Source organism: Cavia porcellus, unplaced genomic scaffold (assembly GCF_034190915.1).
Source record: "Cavia porcellus strain 051 isolate PalLab524CR breed Dunkin Hartley unplaced genomic scaffold, mCavPor4.1 scaffold_32, whole genome shotgun sequence".
Taxonomy (NCBI): domain Eukaryota; kingdom Metazoa; phylum Chordata; class Mammalia; order Rodentia; family Caviidae; genus Cavia; species Cavia porcellus.
Genome location: NW_026947515.1, coordinates 20,404,888 through 20,421,386, shown reverse-complemented (window position 1 = coordinate 20,421,386; position 16,499 = coordinate 20,404,888). Strand labels below are relative to the sequence as shown.

The 16,499-nt window shown below is 58.4% G+C and overlaps 1 protein-coding gene across 6 annotated transcripts in view; it reads left to right on the top strand.

Moving 5' to 3' along the window:
- The window catches only part of Rai1 (retinoic acid induced 1), a 76,541-nt gene extending 60,450 nt beyond the window's left edge, over window positions 1-16,091 (top strand). For all 6 annotated transcript variants that reach the window (XM_063242260.1, XM_063242265.1, XM_063242264.1 and 3 more), the window contains exons 2-5: window positions 198-5,814; window positions 9,692-9,785; window positions 14,123-14,172; window positions 14,651-16,091. In XM_063242260.1, the coding sequence (XP_063098330.1) occupies window positions 214-5,814; window positions 9,692-9,785; window positions 14,123-14,172; window positions 14,651-14,665 (5,760 nt within the window). In that variant the 5' untranslated portion in view covers window positions 198-213 and the 3' untranslated portion in view covers window positions 14,666-16,091. The remainder of the gene's footprint in view (window positions 1-197; window positions 5,815-9,691; window positions 9,786-14,122; window positions 14,173-14,650) is intronic.
- The last annotated feature ends 408 nt before the right edge of the window (window positions 16,092-16,499 follow it).

Genomic DNA, 16,499 nt, shown 5'->3' with positions numbered 1-16,499 from the left:
GAATTATGGAGCATTCCTCCCCGACACAGAAGTTGTCAATATGTGCACAGCTGTGGGGGAGGTTCTGCCTGAGGGCTGTGTGTGGGGAGCGGAGGGTCGTAGATGGCTGGGAGGGTGGCTGCTCAAGGTAAAGGACAAGGATGTGGCCTATCTGAATTGCTCTTCCTCTGCTCCCCCTTTTTCTTTTCTTTTCACAGATAACCAGCCCGAGTCATGCAGTCTTTTAGAGAAAGGTGTGGTTTCCATGGCAAACAACAGAACTACCCACAGACCTCACAGGAAACATCGCGTCTGGAGAATTATAGACAGCCGAGTCAGGCTGGGCTGAGCTGTGACCGGCAGCGGCTGCTCGCAAAGGACTATTATAATCCGCAGCCTTACCCGGGCTATGAGGGTGGCACTAGCACCCCCTCTGGTACGGGGGCTGCAGTGGCCACTGAGAAGTACCACCGAGGCGGCAAGGCCCTGCCCTCACAGCAGGCCCTGCAGGGGAGGCCAGCTTTCCCTGGCTATGGCGGTGTTCAGGACAGCAGCCCTTACCCGGGACGCTACTCTGGCGAGGAGGGCCTGCAGGCCTGGGGTGCCCCACAGCCACCACCTCCTCAGCCACAGCCCCTGCCAGGGGGTGTGGGCAAATACGATGAGAACTTGATGAAAAAGACAGCAGTACCCCCTGGCAGGCAGTACCCAGAGCAAGGTACCCAGCTTCCCTTCCGGACTCACTCCCTGCACGTCCAGCAGCCGCCGCCACCGCCACCCCAGCAGCTGCCACAGCCCCAGCAGCCTCTGGCGTATCCCAAACTTCAAAGGCAGAAACTGCAGAATGACATTGCCTCACCTTTGCCTTTTCCCCAGGGTGGCCACTTCCCCCAGCACTCCCAGTCCTTCCCTGCCTCTTCTACTTACTCTTCCTCTGTCCAGGGTGGCACACAGGGAGCCCACTCTTACAAGAGTTGCACAGCACCGTCCACCCAGCCCCATGACAGGCCACTCACCGCCAATACCAGCCTGGCCCCAGGGCAGCGGGTCCCAAACCTTCACGCCTATCAGTCAGGCCGCCTCAGCTACGACCAGCAACAGCAGCAGCAGCAGCAGCAGCAACAGCAAACTCTTCAGAGCCGGCACCATGCCCAGGAAACCCTCCATTACCAAAACCTCGCCAAATACCAACACTATGGACAGCAAGGCCAGGGCTACTGCCAGCCAGATGCGGCTGTACGGACGCCGGAGCAGTACTACCAGACTTTCAGTCCCAGCTCCAGCCACTCCCCTGCACGCTCTGTGGGACGCTCACCATCATATAGCTCCACTCCATCGCCCTTGATGCCCAACCTTGAGAGCTTCCCATACAGCCAGCAGCCACTCAGTGCTGGAGCCTTCCCCACGGGAGTCACCGACCACAGTCACTTCATGCCCCTGCTCAACCCCTCCCCAACGGATGCTGCCAGCTCTGTGGACCCCCAGGCCAGCAACTGTAAGCCCATTCAGAAGGAAAAGATCCCCGAAAACCTGCTCTCAGATCTCAGCCTGCAGAGCCTCACAGCACTGACCTCACAGGTAGAGAACATCTCCAACACAGTACAGCAGCTTCTGCTGTCCAAGGCTGCTGTACCACAGAAGAAAGGGGTCAAGAACCTTGTGTCCAGGACTCCAGAGCAGCACAAGAGCCAGCACTGCAGCCCTGAAGGTAGTGGCTACTCGGCTGAGCCGTCAGGCACACCACTGTCTGAGCCACTGAGCAACACCCCACAGTCCACCCATGCCGAGCCACAGGAGGCTGACTACCTGAGCGGCTCTGAGGACCCACTGGAGAGAAGCTTCCTCTACTGCAGCCAGCCCCGGGGCAGCCCTGCCAGAGTCAATAGTAATTCAAAGGCCAAGCCTGAGTCTGTGTCCACCTGTTCTGTGACCTCACCCGATGACATGTCTACCAAATCAGATGACTCCTTCCAGAGCTTGCACAGCACTCTGCCACTGGACAGCTTCTCCAAGTTTGTGGCCAGTGAGCGGGACTGTCCTCGGCTGCTCCTCAGTGCCCTGGCACAGGAGGACCTGGCCTCTGAGATCTTGGGGCTGCAAGAAGCCATCGGTGAGAAGACTGACAAGGCTTGGGTTGAGGCTCCCAGCTTGGCCAAGGACGCTGGCAAGCCTCCCTTCTCCCTGGAGAACCACAGCGCCTGCCTGGACTCAGTAGCCAAGAGTGTATGGCCACGGCCCGGGGAGCCAGAGACCCTGCCTGATTCTTTGCAGCTGGACAAGGGTAGTGGCTCCAAGGAATTCAGCCCAGGACTCTTTGAAGACCCATCTGTGGCCTTTGCCAGTCCTGATCCCAAGAAGACAACTGGTTCCCTCTCCTTTGGCACCAAGCCCACCCTCGGGGCTGCCACTCCAGACCCCACCACAACAGCTTTTGACTGCTTTCCAGACACAACTACTGCCAGCTCAGCAGACAGTGCCAACCCCTTTGCGTGGCCAGAGGAGAACCTGGGTGATGCTTGTCCCCGGTGGGGACTGCACCCTGGTGAGCTTGCCAAAGGCCTGGAGCAGGGTGGAAAGACCTCAGATGGTGTGGGCAAAGGGGACAGCCACGAGGCTTCAGGCTGCCTGGGCTTCCAGGAGGAGGAGCCCCCTGGGGAGAAGGCAGTTGCACTGCCCAGGGACTTCAAGCAGGAGGCGGCGGGTGGGGTGAAGGAGGAGGTGGGAGGGATATTGCAGTGCCCCGATGATGTGGGTAAGGCCGACCGGTGGCTGGAGGATAGCCGCCACTGCTGCGCTGCTGCAGATTTTGGGGACCTGCCGCTGTTGCCGCCCCCAGGGAGGAAGGAGGACCTGGAGGCTGAGGAGGAGTACTCCTCCCTTTGTGAGCTGCTGGGCAGCCCAGAGCAGAGGCCTGGCATGCAGGACCCACTTTCTCCGAAGGCCCCCCTCATCTGCACCAAGGAGGAGGTGGAAGAAGTGTTGGACTCCAAGGCCAGCTGGGGCTCCCCGTGCCACCTCTCTGGAGAGTCTGTCATCTTGCTGGGCCCCACCGTGGGTGCTGAGTCAAAAGTCCAGAGCTGGTTTGAGTCCTCCCTGTCCCACATGAAGCCAGGGGAAGGGAGTTCTGAGGGGGAGCGGGCTCCGGCTGATTCTACCACCTCGGAAGCCTCCCTGGTCCAGAAGCCCAACAAGCCAGCTGTGCCCGAAGCACCCATTGCTAAGAAAGAGCCTGTGCCCCGGGGCAAAAGTTTACGGAGCCGTCGGGTGCACCGGGGGCTGCCTGAGGCTGAGGACTCCCCATGCAGGGCACCAGCGCTGCCCAAAGACCTCTTGCTCCCTGAATCCTGCACAGGGCCTCCCCAGGGACAGATGGAAGGGGCCGGGGCCCCAGGACGGGGCACCTCAGAAGGGCTCCCCAGGATGTGTACACGCTCCTTCACGGCCCTGAGTGAACCCCGCACACCTGGACCTCCAGGCCTGACCACCACACCCGCACCCCCTGACAAGCTGGGGGGCAAGCAGCGAGCCGCCTTCAAATCAGGCAAGAGGGTAGGGAAACCTTCACCCAAGGCTGCATCCAGCCCCAGCAACCCAGCTGCCTTGCCTGTGGCCTCCGATAGCAGCCCCATGGGCTCCAAAACCAAGGAGACAGACTCTCCCAGTACTCCTAGTAAGGACCAACGCTCTATGATCCTTCGGTCCCGCACGAAGCCCCAGGAGGTCTTCCATGCCAAGCGGAGACGGCCTTCAGAGAGCCGGCTCCCCAACTGCCGGGCCACCAAAAAGCTCCTTGCCAACAACCACCTGCCCACCACATTCAAAGTCGCTGGCAGCCCCCAGAAGGAGGGCAGAGTAGGCCAGCGGGCAAGGGTCCCCAAGCCTTGTACTGGGGGCAAGCTTTCCGATCGGCCCCTCCACGCTCTCAAAAGGAAGTCTGCCTTCATGGCTCCAGTCCCTACCAAGAAGCGGAACCTGGTTTTGCGAAGCGGTAGCACCACCACCACCACTAACACTGGCAGTGGGGCAGATGGGAAGGAGGAGAGGGCCGAGGACTCCCCCGCCCTCTTCAGGAGGGTGTCGTCCCCCAAAAAGCCCAAGCTCAAGGGCAACAGCGAGCCCACCATGAAGTCCTCACCTCCGGAGAGCCCCGAAACCTGCATCAAGCTCGCTTCTCGGGCGGCCTTCCCGGGGGCCATGAAGACCAAGGTGCTGCCGCCCCGGAAGGGCCGAGGCCTGAAGCTGGAGGCCATCGTGCAGAAGATCACTTCCCCGGGTCTCAAGAAGTTCACATGCAGAGTGCCAGGGGCCCCTCCAGGGACGCCTCTGAGCCCAGCCCTCCCCGAGAAGGAACGGGGTGGCATGAAGAGTGCCGGAGGCAGCCCGGCAAGGGCAGAGGAAGGTCTGGTGAGCGTGGGCACTGGGCAGAAGCTTCCGGCAGCTGTGGGAATGGACCCACTATGCAGAAATGCAGCCAGCAGGTCTTTGAAAGGCAAACTTGTGAGCAGTAAGAAACTGTCCTCTGTCAACTGTTTCAAAACTGAGGCCTTCACCTCCCCAGAGGCCCTGCAGCCAGGGGCAACTGCCCTGGCACCTAAGAAGAGGAGCCGGAAAGGCAGAGCTGGAGGTCTCGGACTCCCCAAAGGCCCACTGGAGAAGCGGCCCTACCTTGGTCCAGCTCTGCTCCTCAGTCCCCGAGACAGGGCCAGCAGCACACAGGGGGGTGGCGAGGACAATTCTAGTGGAGGCAAGAAGCCAAAGACAGAGGAGCTGGGCATGGCCTCCCAGCCCTCTGAGGGCCGGTCCTGCCAGCCCCAGACAAGGGCACAGAAGCAGCCAGGCCATGCCAACTACAGCAGCTATTCCAAGCGGAAGCGCCTCACCCGGGGCCGGGCCAAAAACACCAACACTTCACCCTGTAAGGGGCGTGCCAAGCGGAGGCGGCAGCAGCAGGTGCTCCCCCTGGATCCTGCAGAGCCTGAAATCCGCCTCAAGTACATTTCCTCTTGCAAGCGACTGAGGGCAGACAGCCGGACCCCTGCCTTCTCGCCCTTTGTGCGGGTGGAGAAGCGAGATGCATTTACCACTGTATGCACTGTTGTCAACTCCCCAGGGGATGAGCCCAAACCCCACAGGAAGCCTTCATCCTTCAGCTCCTCTTCCTCATCATCATCCTCCTTGGATGTAGCGGGGGCTTACCTGACCACACTCCCTGGAGGCTCCGTCCTGCAGTCACGGCCCTCCCTGCCTCTCTCCTCTATGATGCACCTGGGGCCTGTGGTTTCCAAGGCCCTGAGTACCTCTTGCCTTGTTTGCTGCCTCTGCCAAAACCCGGCCAACTTCAAGGACCTCGGAGACCTCTGTGGACCCTACTACCCTGAACACTGCCTCCCCAAAAAGAAGCCAAAACTCAAGGAGAAGGTGCGTCCAGAAGGCACCTGTGAGGAGGCCCTGTTGCCTCTCGAGAGAACACTCAAGGGCCTTGAGTGTGTGGCTGCCGCTGCTGCCACTGCTGCCACTGCTGCCGGGAAGCCCCCCAGGCTTGATGGCCCAGCCGACCCGGCCAAGCAGGGCTCACTGCGCACCAGTGCCCGTGGCCTGTCCCGGCGCCTACAGAGTTGCTACTGTTGTGATGGCCGGGGTGACGGGGGTGAGGAGATGGCCCCAGTCGACAAGAGCCGCAAGCATGAGTGCGTCAAGGAGGCCCCCGCAGAGCCTGTGGGGGACACCCAGGAGCACTGGGTGCACGAGGCCTGCGCTGTGTGGACCGGCGGGGTCTACCTGGTGGCCGGGAAGCTCTTTGGGCTACAGGAGGCCATGAAAGTGGCCGTGGACATGGTAAGAGGCCGGCCCAGTGGGGTGGGGAGTTCAGGGGTCCAAAGCACAAGCAGGAGCAGGCAGCTGGGGAGCCGGGGCTCTCCAAGGCTGCACTGTCACAGAGCACTGTCCGTAGGCCCCCGAGGGGATTGCGGCTCATATCTAAGGTGAAAGCAGGATGAACAAACCTAGCCCATCCCTGGAGACTTCCTCCTGCAGCTCATGTCCAGCCTGACCAGCGCCTGCTCATTTCCCCCGCTACCTTCTAGCTTTGGCCCCACCTCAAGCCCTGAGATGCTGGTGCCCATATAAGCTCTGAGGCCTCCTGGAGTTACATGGCCAGCAAGCTGGGCTTAGAAGGACCCCTCAATCCCAGGGCTAAAGCAGGGGACACGTCACAGGCCCTCCCCTTGCCAGTGCCCCCAGGGCCACTGACCCACACTGTAGGGCAGGCCAAGGTTCCCCAACCTTTGGTTCTCAACTGCCCTGCAGGGAGCTCTGGCCACTGAACATCTGTGACTGCTGGGAGCCACCCTGTGTTCACGGTCGGCCATGGCCGTTGTTACCCACCTTGAGGATTGTGAGGTGCTATCTGTCATGCTGTTAGGGTGGCACCTGACTCACATTTAGGGGCTCCTGTCTGGTATCCTGAGAACTAGTAGGATGGCCTGCTGGTGTCCTTACGGCAGTGACTCCTGCTGGAGTTCTGCAGGCCACTTGGTGCTGGCTCCTCAGGCTCCCTTCTGGCCGGGCCCAGTCTCTGTACAGGCGTGTGCAAGGCAGCATTAGCCAGCAGCAAGGTAGGGGTCAGCAGAAGCACCACCCAGGCAGTGGGGGGCTGCTTTCTCCAACCCCCCACCCCACCCTGCACACACATTCAGGGCCCTGTTGGGCTCCTGTGGAATGATGCTGCCTGGTGCAGGAGCTGAGTTCTCACTGTGATGGCCCACACAAGCTCTGCACTGCCCTGTCTGGAGTCCCCCATTCCTCTCCTCCCCCCCCATTCCTCTCCTCCCCCCCCCTTCCTTCTGTCCCTCTGTCCCTCCCCCCTACCTGCTATTGCTGTGTGCAGTCGGTCTCCAGGGAACCTGTATAGGCTGGGGCTGTCTGCTGAGCTATCTGGTGACCAGGCAGAGTTGCCTCTTAGCCTGTCTGTGCTCCCCTCCCCTGCTTTGCTACCCAGCTGCCCCCCGCAGAACCCCCACACCCCACAGCGGGCCATGGCATCATGTGGCTGAGCCACACCCCACAGCCACCCCCGCCCCCACCTCGAAGGTTCTGACTGCAGCCCGGCAGGATGGCCGGAGAACCTGCCATGCCTCCCTGCCCACCTCTTCCTTACAGGCAGAGCAGCCCCCACCTCCCTGGGGAAGGCCCAGCCTGTGGCCCAGCAGATGGTGGCCCCGTGTGCTCTGGTTCTTCTCAGTTTTCCTTCCTTCTTGCTTCCTTTGGGTCATTGAGTCCTTGAAGTAGGCTCACGTCTGTCCTGTCATGAACACATAATAACTCCAGATCACCTCCTCTGCCACCCACGTCAGCCGCACTGAAAAGTACCCTGCACACTGTGGCCTTGGCTCTGGTCTTGTAGAGTGCTGGTCTCCCCTCCCCAACACTCAGACCCCCGGCCCATACGCCATCATTTCTGTGTGCCCTGTGCCTCTGGCTGGCTTGGGCAAGGAGACAGCAGTGAGCATGGATGGAACCCCTTGCCTGCCTGTGTCCACCGCAGTGCCATGGGTCATGGGTCATTGACCTGCGCACATGCAAACACAATCTTGCTGGACTGAGGAAGAGGTGCCCCTCCCCCCATATCACTCAGCCAGGGCAGAGCCTGCCCACCATCCCTATCTGTTGGCCCTGCTGCAGAGAGGCTTGGGAGCGTCCCAAGAAGGCCAGAAAGGGAAGCACACCTGAACAGGTGTTTGCTGGTCACTGTCTCCCTACCAGACAGATGGTCCCGGCCTTGCCTGGGGTTGGCAGCTGGGTGCATACTGGAGACAGGAGGTTGCTGCCCTCGGCTTCAGAGGTCTTACCACAAAGCATCCCTGTGTGGAGAAGCCAGGCCGTCCTCACTAAACACCCTGGAGGAATGGGCAGGGTTTGGTCTCCCCAGGCTCCACAGAGAGGAACCCTCAGGGTCACTGTTCCTTTCTGCCTCAGTGACATCACATTCCTGTGGAGTCCAACAGACCCCGGTTTAAATCCCATCTCTGCCAAGGGCCGGTTCTGTAACTCCAGGAAGGCACTTGTCCTCTGTGAGCCCCAGAAGCTGAACCCATCACAGGACTTCGAGATTATGCAGGTGGGCCGTGACCTGCCTGGACACAGCAGGTGTGCAGCAGGTGTGCTCGGTGTGCAGCTGAGGCCCCAGCCCTACCTCGAGACACCTGTGGTACTTTGGCCTCCCTTCTGCTCTCTGGAGGACAAAACTGTGAGCCCCCAGGGACACCCCTCTTCCTTCAGCCCCCACCCCCATAATACCTGCCCTCTGAGCCCTGCCATGCCCACCTCCTGGGACCACAGCCTGCCCCTAACCCAGGCTTCCTCAAGCCCTGCCCACAATACCACCGTGCACCCCACCTCCATCCAGACGAGGCCTGGCCATGGGATGCTGAGGATGGGGGGCACTCTTGCTGTCAGGAGGCTGGCGTCTGCCTGGGCCCTGGTATGGGCTTCTTGGCCAGCCAGGGCAGAGAGTTCAGGGCCACAGCCCTGTTGGGGTGGCTGGGGTCAGAAGCACCTGAGCCTTGTCCCTCTGTACCTCAGTTTCCTCACATCTACAATAGCCTTTCAAATTCCTGCCTCGAGGGTTGCTGGGGGCCCCAGCACAGGTGAAGTGGAGAGAGGCCGTCAGCCGGAGGGGCCCCAGAGCTCCCCTTAAACGTCACAACGCCCCAAGGTCCACTGTGGATGAGAGACTCATGCTTCATCACCCCTTTTTGGGTGAGGAACTGGGGGGATGTTGGGCCCCAGTTCCCCAGGAGCCTGTCCCAGATCAGATGGGAAGGCCTCAGTCTTAGTAAAAGAAACTGCCCACCAGACACTGAAAACTCAGGGTTCTAGAATGTTTCTTAGCCCCCAACCACATCTGTTTCTGGCCTCCCCAAGGCGCAGGGTTTTGGGGTAGAACCTGCTCCTGCTCCTGGAGCATGGGTTGGTGATTGTGACTGTCTAACCCTGCTTAGCTTCTGGGCCTGGGGCCCAGCTGGAGGGGTGAATGTCCAGGCAGGATAGCCCTTGCACTGTTGTAGGTAATTAGGAAAAACAGCAGTATAACTGAACTTCCAGGCATCCTGGCTCAGAGCAAGTGACTGTTACCTCCCTATAGGCCTTGAATTTTGCTTCACCTTCTTAAGACCTTCCCAGCCCCACCAGCCCATCCTGGCCATGTGCTACCCTGAGCAGCCAGGCCAGGATAGGGTGGATGCACGCCGGTCAGCATCAGTTCCCGTGAAGTTAGCATCTCGAGGGGAGCACCTGTTGCCTCCTCCAGATCTAAAGACGCATTCATCCCAGGGAGGGTAACAGTTGAGTCCTTGGGTAGGACAGACAGTACCCCTCCTGCTACCACACTTGCCTGCAGGGGAAGCCTTGCTTTTACCTCCTGTAAAGTGGGGTTACTAAGTAAGATCACCCATCTCGAGGGGCTGTTATGAGCCAGAACAAGGACACTCCACGGCCCACATGTAGGAAGTGCTCAGCCACCACTGGCTGGCAGCTGCAGTCATGGCCGTGATAGTGCCCCTACCCAGCATGCTAGCCTGGGTGCCACAGAACGCAGCCTCATGGTTGTGCCTCCATCCTGCTGATTCTTGCTATTTTGGAGAAAGGGCTCTGGGATTGCAGGAACCTGTCCAAAAGCATGACGACTCAACTGCCTTCTCTCTCTCTTCATCAGACGTGTTCCAGCTGCCAGGAAGCCGGGGCCACCATTGGGTGCTCCTACAAAGGATGCATCCATACCTACCACTACCCATGTGCCAGTGATGCAGGTAAGAGCAGCTTGGGAGCAGGAAGGCCTGGGGGACCATCTGAGCAGTGCAGGGCCCTGAGCCCTGGTCCTCCCCTCCACCACCCGGGCCCCATGTGACCTCTGCTTACCTGCTCTCACCAGAGCAACTGTGTGTGTGTGTGTGTGTGCTGGGAATTGAACTCTGGGCCTTTCAGTCAAGCTATTTTTCCCGCCCTTTGTCAAATACTATGAGAGGTCTCAATAAGATGCCCAGGCTGGGCTTGCACTTGAGATATTTCTGTCTCCACCTCCTAGGGTTAGAATTATAGCATGTACCGATAAACCCATCTACCCCAGCAATTCTTTATCTCTTCGTCTTTCTTTCTGCCTATACCTAGGCTGGAGGGGTCCGTCCCCAGCTGTTTGATTAAGGACTGCCCAAAACAATGAGAGGAAGGCAGACATTATAACATGAGCCGGGCATGGTGGCTTATGCCTGTAATCCCAGCACTTGAGAGGCTGAGGCAGGAGAACTATTGCGAGTGCAAAGCCAGCCTGGGCTACAGCCTCAACTGTGCAGTCTCAAAAAAAAAAAAAGTTAGAACATGAAGAGCTGTCATTACCAAGGGGTAAAAGAGATCTCAGAGAAGGATATCGGGGCTAGGGCTGGAAGGCTGAAGAGAAATTTACTGAGCATAAAGAAAGGAAACGATTATACTAGAACCCTTAAAAACTGAACACACTGGGGTACATGAGTTCAACACAGAGACTGAGGCCAGGTGCTCGCTCTCCAGTCGGCCACAGGGAGCCCTTGCGGAAGGTTTTGAGCAGGGCCCCGGGGGCCAGAGGCACAGGCGTAGGCTCCTCCGTGGCCGCTCATTTGTATTCTTCCTCATTGGCCTGCTCCATGGGTGTTTGTTAAGCAACTGAACCAGTGACGAGATTGAAAGGGCTAGAGAGATCCAGCACCCCCAGAACCCTTCCTCCACCAGGCAGGGAAACTGAGGCTCAGAAAGCGCCCTTATTTCACCTGAAGAAAGCTGTTGTTTGCTGTGTGACATTAGTCAAGGATGTCGACAATATTTTAAGGAGCTGTCGGGCCAAACCTGGGGGCTTTTCTGACTGTGTCGTTGCAGGTAGTCTGTAGGAGTCTCTGCCTTGATTCCCCCTCTGGTGACATGGGAATTTTCCTAGTCCCTTACTCCAGAGCTGTTTGCAGCAGAGTGAAGTACCCAGACAGGGTACACTCAGTCCTGTTTTGAGCCTAGAAGGCGGGAGGTGACTATGACCCTGCCTTGCCGTGGACAAAGCCTGAGTACCCAGGACTCAGTCACTCTTCCCAAAAACCCACAAACACCCCTTCAGCCCCAGTGCCCATGCTAGACCCTGCCTTGGCCCTGCCTGCAGCTGGGTGGTGGGCCCACGTAGGCCCCAGGCCTGCCTGGGAGTGCACACAGGTGACAGTTCCTTGACAGGACTGAGCTCCAGTGTCAGGCAGGGAGGGGCGGGTGGAGCAGGCCATGGCAGGGGCTCTTGCCGCATCCTGCCTGGAGCAGTGTGAACCAGATTCCCATGGGTGCTCCAGTCATTTACTGGGCACATGGCCTCATTCCCCACCATAGCAACCATAATGGATGAACCCCTCCCTATGGCAACTCACCACACCCCCGCATGCCAGGGTCCCCCAGCCACACAGCAAGATACTGCCAGAAGCAGAGTGCCTGGCTACTCTCTCTGTGTCCTCTGTTCTTTTTTCCTAACTGCATGCATGCAAACACACACACGGAGAAAAGGTTTACCTTGGATGCCAGCACCTAGGAAAATGTAGTTCTTGCTCACAGTAACGGAGACCAGAGCAGGGGGAGGGAGCCTGTACCATGGAAGAAGTTCATCCTATTTGAACTGCAAAAAAAGCCGGGAAGACTTGCAGGTGGAGGTGACATTTGAGCCAGGCCTCAAAGGGTTGGGTGACATAGGCAGCAGTAAGACTTGTACGCAGACTTTGAGCAGTAGACTTTTTCCTTGAAGTCTTAGAAGGATTCTCCATACAACAGGAATTTCTGTGGAGCCATGGGAATGGAGACCAGAGAGGGCTGGGAAGGAGGACGCTGACACGGTCAGGCGAAGAATCCAGGAAGGAGGGGGTAGTTGCTTAGCGTGGATGGAAGCACTAAGACCACGGAACTTGGGGTAAACTAGTGTGAAGCCCAACGTTCGAGCTTCCTCATGTGGGAGAGGAGTTCGTATAGGCAAGACAGTGGGAAACAGAGGTGCTGCTTGGTGACTGACCTCCAGGCCCAACTTACTGGCTAAAATGTCAAGGGCACAAGTCGGCTGGCATCCTGGGGTGGGGGTGAGGATGCCCTTGGGAAGCCCCAGCTGCTCAGTCCCTTTCTGCTCCACGTGCAGCCCCTTCAGCAGCCCGGCCCTGACAGACTGAAAGTCATGGTAGAGGATGCATGGCACCTGTCCATTGGAGCTGGACACTGGCAAGCGATGTCTACCTGCCATATCTGTGGTGGCCCACAGACAGGCTGAATTTGAGACATCAGCAGACAACGCTATGGGAGCTCTCCCAGAGGCTCTCAGGACAGACCATCAGTGGCCACTGGTCAGAGGGAGCTCAGAGCCCGGGAGGGACAGAGGGAGTTGGATACTCTGAACAGCTGGTGGTGGCGGAGACCCTCAGGAAACAGGTGCTGTAGTCAGAGCCGTGGGGACAGATAAGGCCTCAAGAAGCAGGGAGGAAGGGAGAAAGAGGAGCTGGGGGAGCTGTTTCCCCAGGGAACTTAGCAGGGACCCATTGGGGCGGGGCCCTGGTTGGGCTGTCAGGCTGCAGGACCTAGGCCACCCGAGGCTGCCGCTTTCAACCCTGCATGTGGCCCTGGCCCCCTTCCTCCTGCTTTCCTTATAGCAGGAGACCCCGTTTTGGAGACTAGCAGTAACTAAGGTGTCCTATCTAAACTTCCTGTTCCCAACATCAGGCCACCTGCATACCCAGATGCAAGACTCAGGAAAGGAGCAGGCGATCGATGCCACAGCCTTCCTGGCATCTCCCCTCTTATGCCCAGCGTGGGCCACCCTGGGTGACTGCTGAGCCAGCTGGTTTGGCAGTGGCCTGAGCCCTGGGCCTTGCTGCCCCAGAGGGCTGCCTCTTGGCTTCATACTCTTGGGAAAGTCTCACGCCGGCGCCGAACTGAGTTTACCTTGCCCAAACACAGGCTGGGAAAGCTGCTGGCTGCCTTCGGCACCGGCCCTAGAAGGACAAACCTTGTGGGTAGTTCTCAGGTTGGCAGGTGCCCAGCTTTCCAGCAGGGTTGTCAGGAAAATGAGAGAGATCTTGAGAGTCCCACATCCATCCTCCCTTGCCGTCAGGCTGCAGATCTGTTCCTGCTTTCCACCCTGGTGCCACTCCAAGTTGAGCTGGAAGGGTACACTGGGTAAAGGTGCTCCCCTGGCCACTAACACTGGAAGAAAGGGATGAGGAGCCCAGAAGGAGCCTGGGGGTATTGGATGGGGTGTCCATGGAAAAGCTGGGGTCTCCCTGGGTGGAAGCAGGAGGAGGGGTGAGGTGTTGTGTTACACCTTCTCTGAGAACCCACATACTTGCTGGGATTCGCTTAGCGCTGATACCTGTGTGTAGCACCCAATGCCAGGCCCCTGCAGACTGAGCACCTGCCCTGTGCCACATCTGTGGGGAACGTTTATACTCTCCTCACCAGTCCCTGGTGCCCATGATGTACACACAGTAGATGGCATAATGGTCATCATACAGATGTGGAGACAAAGGCTCAGAGTAGCTGACCCATGTCACCAAATGGCATCCCATGGGCATCAGCCCTCTCTAGAGGCTGGGCACACATCCCTCAAAAAGCCTGCCTTCCCCTAGGGAAGGAAGTCGAGGAGTAATGGACATGCCTGTTGTGACAGGAGATTGTGGCCAGTGTGGTAGGTCCCGAGGGGAAGCCTGAGGAGTGGGGTGCCGTGGGCAGGTGGGCTTCTGCTTTAAGGAGCTGGGGAAGCTCTCCCTAGTGACAAGAAGGAGCTGGCTATGGGGCATGGAGGGGTGCACTTTCTAGGATGAAGTCAGGTGAGGATACAGAACATCAAGAAAGAGGGATACAGGAGGTCCTTTGACATTCCTGTGCCGAAGTTCATTTCCTGGAGGACCTTCTTTTTTTTTAGTACCGGGAATGGAGCTTTTTGTGTGCTAGCTAAGCTTACACTCCCATCACTGGGCCACAACCCCGCCCAAGGCTCCTTGTGAAGACAGTTCCTACTGCCTGGGACCTGGTGTCATGCCTCCTCCCCTCTGCTGACTAAACGCCAGCAGCCTCCCCCACCCTGCCTAACCCCCAAATTTCTCTTTTGTCACAGGTTGCGTATTCATCGAAGAGAACTTTTCTTTGAAATGTCCCAAACATAAGGTAGGTGACCAGTAGGACCCCATTTTTTCACTTCCTTTACAAGCCCCTTCCTTGACCTGCAGATCCCAGCAGGGCTCACCCCAGACGCCCCATCCCCAGCCCACCTAGCCTTGCTGAGGGGCAGGTTGTCCCCTGTCCACCAACCGGGTCCCAAGAGAGCCCTCCTGGGCCGGGGGAGAACCATGAGCCAACCCTGGGAGAACCCCCCAGAACCCTCGCCAAACAGGACCTAGGGAAGACACTGGGGACTCAGCCCCTGGCGAAGAGGGGCTGGAAAGAAAGCCAGAGAAAGAGCCCCGCCATGCCTTTACTGAGGAAAAAGACCTCAGTAGAAAACTGTTGGGCTGGGGGCGGGGCCCTGTGGGCGGGGCCTCACCGTGGGCGGGGCCTCGGCGTGGGCGGGGCCTTGGGGAAAATTAGCGCCTTGCCACCCTCAGATAGCCTAACCCCGCTGTTCGCATTCCCTATTCCCCGGCAGAGGCTGCCGTTGTAATCCACCGCAACAGCCAGAGGAGCCGTCAGAGTCGGTCTGCCGCCTGCCGCCAAAGGAGAGGAGCCGCCTGTGCAGCCCGAGGCCTTGGAGTTGCTCCCAGCGTGCGTCCAGAGCTCATCCTTGATCCGGGTGCCGAATCTTGGATCCGGCCACCGAGGGCCCTACCTGTGGCCCCGGGTTGGGGAGAAAACCTGTTCCGGAGACCCCTGCTCCCGGAACCAGATGGCACAGGGCTTTCTTGCCCACACACCCTTGAGGCCCAGGCTTGCAGAGGAGAGGCGCTGAGCGGCCAGATTCCTCGGGGCACCCAGTCTCCGGCAGGAGTAGGAGAGGCTTTGGCCTGGAGACGCTCTTTCACTCCAAAAGTTCTAAAACGTGGTGGCACACATTCCTCATGGGTGCTGCTGCCACCCCAATAGGTTGTGGCATGTAGCTGGGCGCCCAGGGGTCAAGGGTGGGGGGCCGAGACCACCCTGGAAGAGGCCAATAGTGGCTCTTAGTTCTGTGGATGAGGCAGGGATGGGGTTATGGGGGACAGAGGCCTTTTAGAAGAGGGCCAAGTCAGCGGGGGACAGGCCAAAGGCTTCAGAGAGCGCTGCCACTCGGCCTTTGCCAAAGCTGTCCCATGGCTCCGGCAAAGGTGGGGTAGTTGTGGGCCTTTGCCCAGAGGACGCGGGCTCCCTGGGTGTGGGCGGGATCAGGGCACCCTTTGGCTTCTGTTCGTACACTTCCCAGTTCTGCACCCACCCCTGGAGCCCAGCCTGGAGTGCAGCAGAAACATTGGACAGGATGAGCCCACCTCTGGAGGATGCGCAGTCGTCTCCTTGCAACACCACTGGTCAGCACCATTTGGCATGGGAGCAGGGACAGCGCTAGATTCGTGTACAAAACCTGTGTACCCCTCTATATATATGTTACATAGAATGTATATATGTTGGGAACATGCTCGCTTCTCCCGTGTGTCGCCGCCCGTGCGTCGTGCGCCCCGCAACACAGAGCCCCACCCGGGCCCTTGCCGGGCAGGGAGCTATCGCGATGCCCTTCCCGTGCAGCCACCACCGGCTCGGGCCAGTCCTGCCAGTCTGTCCGTGTCCTCAGCTCTGTCCACGCTTCGATAGGCCTGAGGCAGCCCCCTGCCCGGGGCCGCCCTAGCAACTTCCTGTACATATGACTGTAAAATGGTAAACGTGTGTATTATACCTGGCCTCGTTATATAGTGTATATATATGTATACATATACATATATATAATATATATGAAGACTGTAAATGTTAAGACGACTAGTGTTCTTATTAGTATATTGCTTCACACTGAAGATTGTGTGTATCGAGCTGTTTCTAAAAGATGTTTATTTTCCTTAAGAGTAAAAAAGTCATTGCATTCAGAAAAAAAAAAGTCAATAAAGAAAACGACGATTGTTTTGGAAGTCTGCAACCCATGGATTCCGACCAACCAGGCTTTAGGTGGGGTATGCGGGGGGGGGGGGGGTGCCAACGGAGACTGGGTTCTGCCCAGTAGGAAAGGAGACGCTGCTGCCATCCACATGACTGTGGGTCCTCCTCCCTGTGGTATAAGGTTTCCTCAGATGTGCAAGGAGGTAAACAGGGGACAGGTGGTGAGGAGGGGACTCCAGACATACAGGTTGTGACCCAGTGTCACCCTGGTACACGGTGGGGGCTGGGAAAAGGGAGATTGAACCCATCAAACCCTAATGGTTGAAACGGCCAGACATGTAGCCCAGAGATCAGTGGGACAGCTTCCCCCAGGAGGTAAAGCTTGGGCTGAAGATACAGCTCAGTGGCACAGTGCCTGCCTGACAAGTGCAAGGTCTTGA